Genomic DNA, 14303 nt, shown 5'->3' on the forward strand with positions numbered 1-14303 from the left:
CTGCACTCAGTTACTTTACCCTGAATTATGACCCATTAAAGCAGACACATGAATCACTGAACTGGATTACTGCAAATTATTTGCAGTGCATTTAGCTGTTACTTTTTCATAAAAGCAAGCTGCTGATGCCCTCTAAAAACTAGGATAAAAGACTCCTTCCATTTTTTTCCCATGCTGCTTATAGCCTCCAGTAATATTGGTCATTTATTTATTTATGTAAGGCAGCAACTTATTATAGTAGCTTTTACACCATAAAAAGATTTCCAAAGTCAATTTTTGAATGTACTACATTAACATATAGAGATAATTTTAATTAATTAAACCAAAATCAAAATATTATCAAAATAGGTTTGTATTTTAAACTTCAGTTATTTTATTGAAAAAACAGTTTTAATTTGGTTGCACAAATACAACTGTAACTATAAATTAGGGAGGATTCACAATATATGAAAAAATATATGTTAGATTACAGCGTTTTATAGACATTAGAATGGACACAAAATGAACTAAATCAGGTCAGGCAGAGCTAAAGACAATTCTAGAACAATAAGTCAAAGTACACAAATGGTGCGGTAAACTCTTTTATAGTGATAATTGGTTAAGATAATTGATTTGGATAGAAAGCAACCTTCTTGCAGTAACAATGCATTTAAAAAGCATTAACCTAGTTTCAATAAAGCAGAACTATAAAAAATACAAGGGAAAAATGTTAATAGAACTATCCCGAATTTGGTTACCAAGAATTGCTATTCGCTAATTACTAGACCATGCTGGTTCAGCTACAGATAAGAAAAAATCTATGATTCATTTAAAAAACAATTAGCAAAATATTCACCAAATGAGGAATACAGCTCAAAACAAAGTGCGGTGTTCTGGACTAGGTTATTAGCTTTCTGAGACAGCCTGGGAAATACACTAACCATCAGTTTTCTCAAATGCACAGGGAGAATTTACAACCAGGGTAACTCTGAAGTCCATCTGAGTGTGGAGTTTAAGAGGGTCTGATCAAAATAAACCAGAGAAATAAAATAAGTCTGTTCGTTACGATTTTTTAAAAATTTTAATCCCAGTATAGTTAACATATAGTGTTTTATTAGTTTCAGGTGTATGATACAGTAACTGAACAATTTTTTTAAGTCAGTAGAATGATTTTGTTTCTACTTCTGATCCCCAAAATTAATTTTTAAGAAATTAAACTATTTCAATATATTAACAGACACAAGAGTTAGGGAATTTTAAGTAGTAAAATTTTGTAATTTTTAAAGTATGCATTTGTTGACTATAACATTTGTTTGATTATATTGGTAGGTTTATTAAAACATTTCTGTTAAGCATTTCAAAACGAAAATTCTTTCTAAAAGGTAAAAACTTATCTATGTAAAATAATGCATTAAACATATGTGAACAATTATTCACCATAAATTCATATACTTTAATCAGTTTCTTAGAAGTATCTACTTCTAATACTAGTCATTGATATTTCTCTGAAGAACATATTTTTTATAGTCTTAACTTTTTTTAAAAAATAAGTATGTCTTTTCAAAATTGAATTTTATGATCAGTAATTATGATATTGTTGACATTTTCAAGTTATTCTTTTCTACAGCTCATAATATTTTTAATGAAGAAAACACCCTTTTTATAGTATTAAACAATATGGTAAGCATAGGAAAATTCTGTTGACAAGAAGGATATTCTTGTCATGCTTTTTTGTCACCCTGAAATCTGTAAATATATCAAGTCCAGATACTTAACTTTTACCCCTACAATCTTTTCTTTGGTAACTATTTTTATGAGACAAAACTTTCAAGTCATTCTCTATGTATACTTTTTAAAATATTTCACCAAATTAAAAAAATGCAAAATCAATTACTTTCTCAATTTCATTTCACTCTAATACAAAATAGGAGCTCCATCAAAAAACATCTTCACCTCATCTGAGATACTGCAAACTTAGACAGAATTTCTAAAATAAATCTTGGGGTCTTATCACTTAACTTGAAGGGATAAATTTCAATAACTCCTTGCTTGCAAGATTTGTTTCCAAGAATTGCCATTGCTAAAATTTTCAAAAGCTAAAGGTTTTTGGCACTCCATTTGGTAAACACTTTAAAATTTTCCAATTGATTTTGAATTTAACAAATAGAAGTTTTACTTATTCCCATCCCTGCTCCCTAGATTAAAAAAAAAAAAAGCCAACATAAGACACTTAGGTTAATTTACAAAGCAGTTTTTCACAAAATAATGTTTTTAGGATCCATTTAGTAACATGCAGCAAAAAAGTTGTGTACAAGAGTGTGTGCTGTCATGCTGAAATATGTTTTTTTCAATATTAGCTTCATGAGAAGACTTCCGTAGTTCAATTAAACTATATATATACATATATATATAAAATATCAGTATATTTGACCATTAGTTTTATTTCAGTAGACACAACCAATTCTAAAATATTTCTCTTCCATGTTTTTCTTAATTTAATAAGAAATCGATTCTATCTTGACAATATTTTTAGCAAAAACAAGTAGTTTTATCTTCCATGTTGACCTTTTAAATTTAAAAGAGCATTTACAGCACTTTTGACAGAATAAACTTCCAAAGCTTTGCTTTGATTTCATTTATAGCACTGACAGAGCAAACCTACAAAAGCTTTGAGTGAGAAGAGTCAACCTATTATTGGAATTAATTGATTTGCTATTTGAAAACTAGCATTGTTTAGGTCCTTTTTCTGCTAATGGAGCCAATACATTAATAATTACTGCTTCATTTTTCATACATGCAAAAGAGAACTTGGAATAAAAAATGAAGAAAATTAATTTTTAAAAAGTTATCTAAATGAGATTTTGCATCACAGAGAGATATGTAAATATCCTCTGTACTTGTATATATTTAATTGTTATCTTGGGACACAATCATCTTAAGATAACTCTTAGGTTTTTTAAATAGACACTGATCCTTTTTAAGCAGACACATTTTATCTTTCGGTTGCTATGTGGTCAGGGATATCATTGCAACTCTCACAGTGGATGGTAAACATCAATAAACATTTTGTGCATGTTAAGTACCAAGAAAGAAATTCAGTACTTCATTCTTCATTAATTACACACTTCATTTTTAAGAACTGGTTGCTGCTGGATTTTTAACAAGATAAAGAACTACCAAATAATAATATAAATAGGCTTTATTGCACTGCACAATAAATGACAGTAGTACTGAAGAGAGAGTGGTTTGGATGAAGAGAGAGTGGTTTGACCACTCTCTACTGATTTATGACAGGACTGTCTCCTGCACATATTTCACCTACCACCAACCCCAAACTTCCCATTTTTTCCTTTGATTCTCAACATCCACTGACAACTGAGTCATACTTTGCACAGGTCATGGCACAACCTGCTGGTATAAGTTGTCTGTGGATAAAATACTTCAACACTTATCTCACCACCATTTAAAAAAAGGAAGGACTTAGTTTTTCCTACTTGCCCTGTCAGGATGCAACTCATTTTATCAGCACACATTCTGCACTTTGCTGTAACAGAGAGAAATTACTTATGTTACGTCTCAAAAAGGTTGGAAAAGAAAGAAATTCTTTCGGATTTAAATGTCCTATATATTAAAATGAAATCTCTGTTCATTGCACTTATGTCTTACATATCATTAGACAAAACCACAGCAAAGGTGCAAGTAGAATACGGAGATCTGGAAACTTTCTCTGTCCTATTTTAACAACAGCTATTAAGGATAAAAATGAAAAATTGGGGGCAAATTCTAAACTGGATAGAACAGAGTGACAACAAACATAAATTAGGTCTGTCCTGGGCAACGGTGACAAAGAAAGTAAACAATGGTCAAGTAAATAATCATGGGCATTTTAACATAGCCAAAGACTCAATCCAAAACCAGACTGGACATTAAACAGTATTTTTAAATAGATTTTCCTCATAAAATTATAAAAGACAAAGAGAATAAATCAATGTACTTCAATAACAAAACAATATCTTATATATAACTATTTGTTAAATTTTGATTTCAGATTATTTTTTTCTGCTTAGATTTAAGGAATTGTGACCGGTACGAACTAACAGCTAATGTTACCCATACACTACACCAACTACATTCCTTTCAGACTGATTCTAAGTCACTGTGACATAGGAAAATGAATTTTGGGGAATGCTATATAAAAATTTTAAAATTCATTATTTAAGAAAAACTTCTCAAAATATGGGCATCATATTTCTACCTAAATACTCTGACAAGTAATAAACTGGTAAATATTTGCTCAAACAATAGCTTTCTTCAAATATTTAGTAAGTCAGCACAAAATAATAAAAAAGGTATCTTAGGATACAGTCCAAAAATCAGCTGAGATATGCTCTTTAATTTAAGGAAAATAAAAAAGTACACAGAATTCAGCATTTAGCATAGTGAAACTTAATACTGGTTCCACACAGCTGTTATTTTATAAAGGAAGGTATTGGCAAATGATTTGGTAAATGAAAGGAAGCTACATAATTCTTAACCTACACCAGACGGAAATCTAAGCAGTACCAGTGTTCCATGTAATCAATTTCATCATTTCATGAGTAACCAGGATTCTTTATGTGACTTGGATAAAACTTCCTGAATTTAACAATACCCATATTTTTGTCAACTTGAAAATTTTTCTCTAAGCTCTTTCTTTATATGCTATATTTGCTTGAATTTTTTAATGCCAGAAAATAAATCCGAGAGAGTAGAGATGTCACTGCATAGAGCCTGAGGCCCTTTTGCTGTCATGCTGAGTCATGCTGGGGCAGAAAGAGATTTCTCAAAAGACCTGAATCATGGAGCAAGAGAGAATCTGTGGTCGTTTTTTAGTTTTTTGTTTTAAGGATTTTATATATTTGATAAAGAGCACAAACAAGGGGAGCTGCAGACAGAGGGAGAGGGAGAAGCAGGTTCCCCACTGAGCGAGGAGCCAGATTGCAGGGCTGGATCCCAGGACCTGGAGATCATGACCTGAGCCGAAGGCACACACCCATCTTTAAGTTTGTTTGTTTATTCATGCGAGTTAAGGGGAGTGGCAGAAGGAGAGGGAGAGAAAGAATCTCAAGCAGACTCTGTGCTGAGTGTAGAACCCAAATTGAGGTTTGATACCAGGACCCTGAGATCATGACTTGAGCTGAAACAAACAGTTGGATGCTCAACCAACTGAGCCACCTAGGCATCCCAAGAGGAAATTTGTTTTTAATACCTCAGGAAGGATCCCCCAAATATAACTGTGACTTATAAAATTACTTACTAAGAACCAAAAAGTCTAAAAAGCACTACAAAGAAAATACAAGTATTAAGGATACTCTATGAATCACTTTTTTCTAATAGCAGAAAAGCAGAAACCTGTGTCATAGAAAATGAGACAATTATTTAAAATAAATGAATTATATTTTTATATGTCAATATTTTAAAAACATGGTTTAAGTGAAAAAAGGGTACAAGAGTAAGCAAAAAAGAGAATTCCCACTTATGCAAAATTTCAAAACCTACAAAACAGTAACATAGTGTAAAGATATATATTCATATAATAAAAATGTAAAACCACACATAACTGAAGCACACCACCAATATGACAGTAGCTACCAATGGGGAGGGGAAAAAAGGTATGAACAGGATGTTGAGGTTTTACTTTTACTTGTTGCATTCCCCTAAAAAATAATAACTGTTATGGCAAAGATATTGACTTCATTTTAGTGGTATCTGTGTATTCATATTATTTTGCACTTTTCTAAGGTTTGCATTATCTCACAACTGAAAAGAAAAACACGAGCTAAGTAAAATGCTAACATATATTATTGCTACATTTAAAAGATTACAGGAAGTTTAAAAACAAATGCACCCATTATTAATTAATTTTTAACTGCTATTAAGTTTAATCAACTCTTAGTTTTCTTTCTCAGACTTAAGTAGATTATTTCAAGGAAGTCATGCTCAATCTTTATACCATGCCTTAACAGCTATAGAGCTTCAACAACTTCAAATAATTTCAAAGTCCTTCAGCTTTTCCCCTGTATAATAGTAAAATTACTCTCCTTGTATGAGTATTCTAACAGCTTTCTCTACTCTTGATATTCATATTTAACGATTTTTTCGTCATAAAAGGAGGGATTTCTAGCACCCTTTTCTCAGTAGGATAAACCTAAAAGGAGTGTTTTTCCTAATGATTCTCAATAATGAGACTAGTTCCTTTACTATAAATAACCATACTCTCCATGAATAACCTGGCAGCTGGTTAACAGTATAACTAGGGATACAAAAAAGAGCATAAAAACTAACATGGACTAAATACTATTACAACCCAGGAAATCCTAACACTTTACTTGGACTATCTCCTTTAATCTTTATAATAATTTTGTGAGGTATATATAGTTAGTAGTGCTCTAATAATTATTCTGAAAATGTAGATTTGTTCCAATTCAGTTGCATAACGTGAATTTTGTGTTTGCATAGGCATGATTTTTGTCTATAAGAAATACTCGGTGAAGGCAGAAAACTGCTACCAGCTGAACTGGGCTTTGTAGGAATAACAAAACGTGCCTACCTCAAACATCTACCTCAGATAACTACATGTGTTATCAATGGTACAGCTTTCCATCCAATTTCAGATTAATTTTTCTTCTACTACTTAACAAACAAATACAACCTTTTCAACACCCATTTCCATGTCAGGTCTTTTCCAAGGTAAAGAGTTATATTCATTGTATTATTTATGCATTTCTTAACCTTTTTTTTAAATTTTTTTTTAAAATTTACTTATGATAGTCACAGAGAGAGAGAGAGAGAGAGAGAGGCAGAGACACAGGCAGAGGGAGAAGCAGGCTCCATGCACCGGGAGCCCGATGTGGGATTCGATCCCGGGTCTCCAGGATCGCGCCCCGGGCCAAAGACAGGCACCAAACCGCTGCGCCACCCAGGGATCCCCCATTTCTTAACCTTTTTACATGTGTAAATTGTACTCGTTTTTATTAGGTTCTTTTTATCATCACATGAATTTATCATCCCTCCAGCTCAATCTTTCCAATTAAAAAATGTAGTTTTTATTGCACAATTTTGTAAAGCACAATGATTTTTAAGAACACTGCATTATAAAGAACTATTTATTACAATCCCCAACTTATAGGTAAGAAAAATAGGTCCTGGATAGGTTACATAATTTGTTCAAAATCATGTACCTAGTAAGTGGCAAAACAGGATTTGAAGCCAGACAGTCTAATATGAGGGGCTGTATTCTCAATCACTACCCGCCCTCTAGTAATTGACATCCAATAGTTCTTTGGTAGTCATCAAACAGATAAACTGCCTTCCAAACACAAACTTACATCTGAAATAACCTAGAGACAGAAAATTAAAGAAGCTTACTGAAAAAGTCCACCTAAAGAGTGTTAATCATGTTTTCTTAAAAACAAACCAAAAACACTGTATGAAGCAGCTTCACATATGTATATACAAAAAGAAAAATATTAAAATGTTGAAGAATATATAATACTAATGATAGACAAGATATTGATTTTTTTTAGGTACTGTATTTTTCAGTTCTAGAATACTTCCATTTGATTCTTTTTTATAATTTCTATTTCTCTGAGAATTCTTATCTTTTTGTTCATTGTGAATATACTGTTCTTTATATTGATGATTCCACTTATAAAAAGTTGCTTCAAAATGTTTGCTTGCAAATTCCAGCATCTGGATCACCTCAGAGTTAGTTTCTCTTGTTTCTTTCAATTTTCTTGAAAATTGATCACATTTTCCTGGTGTTTTGCTTGTGTGTGTGTGTGTGTGTGTGTGTGCATGATAAAACATGTAACATTTACCATCTTAACCATTTTTAGGTATGTAGTTCAAGCACAGTGTTGTACAACCAATACCAACATCCATCTCCAAAAATTTTTATATATTCATAAATTAAAACTTCATATCCTTTAAACATTGTGGTTCTTCTTATACAGAATAATTTTGGATTGTATCTTGGACATTATGAATGTTATATTTTAGAGGCCTTGGACACTGTTACACTCTTTGAGTAATGATTTTTTTAAAAAAGATTTATCTATTTGAGAGAGAGAGAGAGAGCTTATAAGAGAGCATGAAGGAGGGGTGCAGAAGGCGAGAGAATCACAAGCAGACTCCCCACTGAATGTACAGCCCTATGTGGGGATCAACCAAAGGACCTGGAGATCAAGACCCGAGCCAAAGTCGAAAGTCTGATGTTCAACTGACAGAGTCACCCAGATGCATTTTGAGTATTGATTTTGTTTATTTTAGCAAGCAATTAATGTGGGTGAGTTTAAAGTGCAAATTCTGTCTATTTGATGCAGCTCAGATTTTAATTCAGTATCTTTATTCTTAGCAATGTGGTTCTGAATCTACCCTGTGTATGTGTGGTTCAGGGGTCAGCCAGAGACCAGAGCAGAATTATTCACAGATCTTGAGGCTCCTGTACTTTGGCTCTCTCCTTTCTCGAATTCTTCCCTAATTTTCCAATGTCTATCGTTTTCCTGAATTATGTTCTCTACTTCGTCAGGCCAGAAGGACGTTTTGGAATTTTAGCCCCTGTGCAGAGTGGAGACTATATAGCCTGTCCTCTGGATAAAAGCTAAAAAGTGGGGAAATGTACTCTGTGCCATTCCCTTCTTCCAGCTGTTAATTCCTCTCCAGAATCTTCCTGCTTTTCTTTACTCTTCTAAGACTTCAAGCAGTTATTTTTAATTTTTTCCAGAATTTATAGTTGTTCTTTATGGGAGGGTCAGTTCAGGAGGAACTAACTTGATACACTGAAAGTAGACTGTTGACTTATTTTTCAATTAGAATTCATACCAGGTAAAAATATTTTGAAGTATTAAAGAGATTAATTACTCAATTATTTCTCAAGCAAGCAAATGAACACAATTAACTTAGATATTCCAAGTAACTATTTAATTCAATAACAATTCTGGAATGCTCACTGAGGTATCACAGGGCATTCAGATCTACAAATAAATATCAGCACTTCATGGCAAACCAGTCCCTGAGCACTGTGGCTTGGTCTCTTTAATTCACCTTTAAAGATAGCTAAAATAAACAAGTACAGAAGACAATTTTTTACATTTAGGTGAAATAAATCATTTCAGCCTCTGTCTCACATCCAAAACATATGAATCATGTAACAACAATGCTGCCAAGTTGATGGTGATAAGAATTACCCTTTAATGCTTATTTTAGCAATTCTTTCATAACCCCTTTTCTTGAGAAAGAAATTGGAGAACAGAGCACAACTCTATAGAAACTGCCATTCACCTATTTTTATATTTAATCATTTAAAAAACAGTGAGTTTTATGAAAATGTAGTATATTTTCTAAATATTATGCTTTCACTAGTTGGTGGTGAAGTTAATTTGTGGTTATCTAGAAGTTCATTCTAAAATATACAACAGAACTCTTCAGAAGTTCTGTTCCAAAACAGAACTTTTTGAGTTCCAAAACTTCATTTAATAATATAGCTCAAGGAAAAAATGTCTAAGTGCAAGGTATGGTTGTCTTCAAATTCAAAATATATGGAATACACTCTACAACTTCTGAACAAAAAGTACCACTCTCCATTATTGTTTCTTCATAGCTACAAAGACGGCGAAAACCAACCTTCATTTAGTTTTACAAGACATAACTACTTTCAGTCTTAACATACTAATTTTGTATTATAATACCTGGAAGCTAGATAACATTTAAAGTAGCCAATTCTAGTGTTACGGCTTTCACAATACTACATGGATTTAGGGTATCAAGCTAACATGGTGTTTTTATCAATAAACAAGAAATTCACAACAAACATAGCTGTTTCATGACTCTCACTCCTCTACTCTTATTCTAGTGGCGCCTGGGTGGCCAGTCCATTAAGTGTCTGCTTTCCTCTCAGGTCCTGGGATCCAGCCCCATGTTAGACTCCCTGGTTAGCAGGGAGTGTGCTTTTCCCTCTCCCCAGTGCTTGCTCTTTCTTGCTATCTCTCTCTCTCTCTTAAATAAACAAACAAATAAAATCTTTTTTAAAAAAAGTCTTAATCCTTCACAAAACTTCCTCTGATCCCTCACCTCCTTCCACTACCAGACTTTCAATAACTTTCTCCTCTGAAGTTCTGCTGTATCTTAACATTTTACTACAGTGGTTACTGCCTACTATTTCATTGTTGTTTTTCTCCACTACTAGACTGGAATGTCATCTCTCTGCACCACCTTCTAAGGTAGAACCTTATAGAAACAGACACATAGTAACTGTTGAATGGACAAATTAATGCATGCATAGACCACAGCTGCTTCAATAGAGTAAAGAGGGAACAGTAGCTGTCACACAGATAGAATAAGGCTCAGACTCTTACCTGTTTGGAGTTGGTTAAATACAATTTTGCTCCCAGATTTAAAATCTGCAGTTTTACCAGATCATCTTCATTAGTAAAACTTTTAGCCATCTTCCTTAAAACATCAGGGGCAATCTTAGGAACTCGTTCACAGTTTTCTCCAATTAGCCAAAGAATACTTGCTCTAGCCACAGGAACCTAATATTAGAAGTGAATTATACAATTACAAATAAGATATTCATACTCTCTCCTTGAGAACACAGAAAAGGCTTTAAATATGATAAAGGTTTTATATCCATTCATGTAATACATATATCCAGGAAGTTCTCTTTTAGTTATCCATTTTCTTTAGTTAATCAAAAAATAAACACCCAAGAAATACCATTATAACTGATTTCAGAGATAATGCCTTAGAAAAGATTCAGAGAGAAAAAACCTTGTCTAGAACCTTGATTCTATCAAAGATGTGCAAGCTCTTGGGTCAAATATGGCTACCCATGCCCATTTGTTTATGCATTACTGGTGCTGCTTTTATACTACTGTAGCAAGTAAGTACAGTTGACCTTGAACAATACAGGTTTACACAGCAGTGGGGCCTTTTTGTGGATTTTTTCAATAAATACAGTATAGTACTGTAAATATATTTTCCTTATGATTTTCATAATAACATTTTCTATTCTCTAGCTTATTATAAGAACTTGGGGTATAATACATGTAACATATGAAGTATGTGTTAAGCAACTGTTTACATTATTTGTAAGGCTTCTGGTCAACAGTAGTCTATTAAGTTTTTGTTTTTTAAGTTAAGTTTTTTGTTTATTTTGTTTATTAATTTTATTTTGTTTATGAAGTTTTTGTTAAGTCTATTAAGTTTATTTTGTTTATTAAGTTAAGTTTTTGTTAAGTCTATTAAGTTTTTGGAGAGTCAAAAGTTAAACGTGGATTTCTGACTATAGGAGAGAGGGGGCTGGTACCCTTTATCCCTGCATTGTTCAGGTGTCAACTATTGTTGCATCAAAGACCATAAAGCTGAAAATATTCACTATCTGGCAACTTACAGAAAAGTTTTGCTAACTTCTGCTCTAGGGCACTGGTCAATAAACCTCAATACCCATAAGTATCATCTAGAATTCTTATTAAAATTGCAAGATTTTAGTATCAGGTTGAAGATAGTAGTTCTGTTGTGGGGCCCAGGAATCTACATTTTATAAAGCATCATAGATGATTTTTGATTCTACAAACCATGTTTTGAGAATTCAATGGATAACAGAGAAAAAGGAATAGATTCATGAAAGACTATGATTCCAAAACAAAACTGCTATTATCCTCTATATATTTGCATCTACAGTACTGGGAATATATAAAACTGACAAGATCATCAAGGTCTACTTATAAAATCATGAATCCTGTTCTGTTACTTGGTCATCAACAAAATAAATAGAGATAAGATAAATCTGTCCAATACTGTATTTTGGCATTGTATTTTTTAATAAAGTACATTTCAATATAATTTTTTTAAAAAAACTGCTTTGCTACAAATTGGAAACCTTCCATCAGTACCATTAAGACCAACATTTTAGTATGCAAATTAGTTTTATTACTATTTGTTTATTTGTATCCTCTCTTACTCCAAAAGAGATTTGAAGGGGTATGTAAATTAGTTTTTGTGAACATTTTCACCTAGTATAGAAAATCTGCTTTTTAAAATAAATGAAAAAGCCAATGACTATCATTAAGAGGTAGCATCACAAGAAGAGATAACGGTCGTTTTATGAAATCCTTTCCAATTCCTCAAATAAAGTCCTAATATTTTCACTATTGTTTCACAGCTCTACAGGGCACAACTTTATTTAAAGAAGAAAGCAAGAATAAGGACACTTACACAGTTAATATTTAATCACAATATTCATACTTCAAATTCTTTCAAAACACTCATTTTATGAAATGGTATAAAATAATTAAGACACTCCTAAGTTGGGGTGTCACCAGAAGCGAAATGAGGTCATCTAAAAGCCTTAACATCAAAAATATGTATTTTCAAATATTATGATAATAGCATTATCTTTAAATTAACATCAGAATAAGTTTAGTTAAAGAGAAATCACAGAACTCATGTAATAAGTTTAAGTACTATGCATAAATAATACGCATAATAAATGCTATTATAAATCTATTCATGAAGTATGATAAAATTGATATCCTTACTATATACTGATTATGGAAAGAAGAAGGTTATTTCTAATGTTCCAAAGATTACACTGCATTAAGACTTTACTCCCAATCTATTATTTTAAATTGGGCTAAAGAATAGTAATTGAGTGGTACATTAAATTTTCTAGTATGAAGCAATTCAAGCTGCCTGCCTTCAAGAAAGATACCTCTAAATAAGAATATATGTGCAACTTCAGATTTTGGCTATGCTAATTTATTTTTTAAATATTTTATTATAAAAAAATATTTTATTATATATTGCTGGTAGAAAAATCAGAATTCTAGGACATATTCCAACCCATGATCCCACTTTAAGTAATTTTCTTCTGGTAACACAGTTATAATTCTTTTTTGCAATTAAAAAGACAATCTCAAAAAGTTTTAAGAGATTGTTTATCCTCCTATTCATTATTAAGATTAAAACAACTCTTTAAACACTCTAAACACTCATAATGCACACATTTAAAATGTAACTCTTTGGGAAAAAAATGCAAATCAATAAATTCCAATGCTCACAATGAAAATCTCAAGACAGTGGTAGTAGTGGTGGTGGTGGTGGTGATAGTGGTGGACAGGTTCCAGAACTGACGTAAAATATTTCCAAGTAAACATATAAAAATTTTCCCCACAACAAGAAGTAATATCAATAAAAAATGTACTTATACCAAATTTTTGGTAATGGCAATTTATTAAAAAGCTTAGGAAACTGAAAAACCTAACCTTTTCATGCATTTGGCTGCAATCAGAATCAAAAGATTTTCAGATTCTAGCCCTACCTTTTTCTCCCAATTAAGTTACAGGACTCTTATTTGTACACCACTGACAATATGATTCACAGTATCACTACTTTCGAAGATTTAAAGCAATTGAAAAAAGAGCAAGGCAGAAAATCGGTCACTTTTTATTCTCTGTGGCCTTTTCAACCACAGAATAAACAGGAATACTGAACTAAAACCGAACTAAAAATACACATTATTAATAATGGAATAGTATTAATAGTACCAATAATATACAAAGTAATAACACATATGCATAAGACATAATATTTTCATTATGAACCTCTGCTTTGTAATATTTTCAAAGACAAGCTGGATTGTAAATGACTTTGATTCTTTATTCTAAATGCCCTGATCAAGTAGTTAAGTGCACTTTTTAAACCTATGAGAGGGCAGTTTCCACTGTCATTCTAACCCATTAACTTGCCTGCAAAAACAAATAAAGATTCTTAGCTGACCACAGCAGTTATAGAAAGACATCTAGAAAGATTTTACAGCTCACTCTGTAAACAGTTCAATTTAAAAGCTATTGTGTTTCAACACTAGCCGCTGCACAATGCAACAGTGTAAAATAAATTCTGCATCATCAATTTTATTTAAATTTGTCAAAGGCAAAATCAGTAAACATCTAAATAAACTGCATACAACTGGCAAATCAGATTCAATATTCTGTATCTGGACTCAATATGCATTAACACTTTAGTATGAATTAAGCTGGGGCAGCAGGGAAAGGGTAGTGACCTTGTGAAATGACATTCAATGAGGCACCAGCGCAAGGAGTACATAAAGTACTATTTCAATATTACTCAGTAGTCTTCACAAAATTACTTTTTTAAATTCTTCTCTTATGAATATATGTCTATCTGTCGCAAATAACATTATGTGAAACCCTGGTAGAGCAGCAATCTTCACATAACATGCATTTTATTCTGGAAACCTGCTCTAAAAGCAGTCTTTAGTACAC

General features: G+C 32.2%; 1 protein-coding gene across 2 annotated transcripts in view; it reads right to left on the reverse strand.

The window, feature by feature from the left end:
* Positions 1–14303, reverse strand: part of AP3B1 (adaptor related protein complex 3 subunit beta 1) — a 263801-nt gene that overhangs the window by 109315 nt on the left and 140183 nt on the right. For both annotated transcript variants that reach the window (XM_055342262.1, XM_055342261.1), the window contains exon 15: positions 10374–10550. In XM_055342262.1, the coding sequence (XP_055198237.1) occupies positions 10374–10550 (177 nt within the window). The remainder of the gene's footprint in view (positions 1–10373; positions 10551–14303) is intronic.

The sequence above is a fragment of the Nyctereutes procyonoides genome, unplaced genomic scaffold (assembly GCF_905146905.1).
Source record: "Nyctereutes procyonoides isolate TBG_1078 unplaced genomic scaffold, NYPRO_anot_genome, whole genome shotgun sequence".
Classification (NCBI taxonomy): domain Eukaryota; kingdom Metazoa; phylum Chordata; class Mammalia; order Carnivora; family Canidae; genus Nyctereutes; species Nyctereutes procyonoides.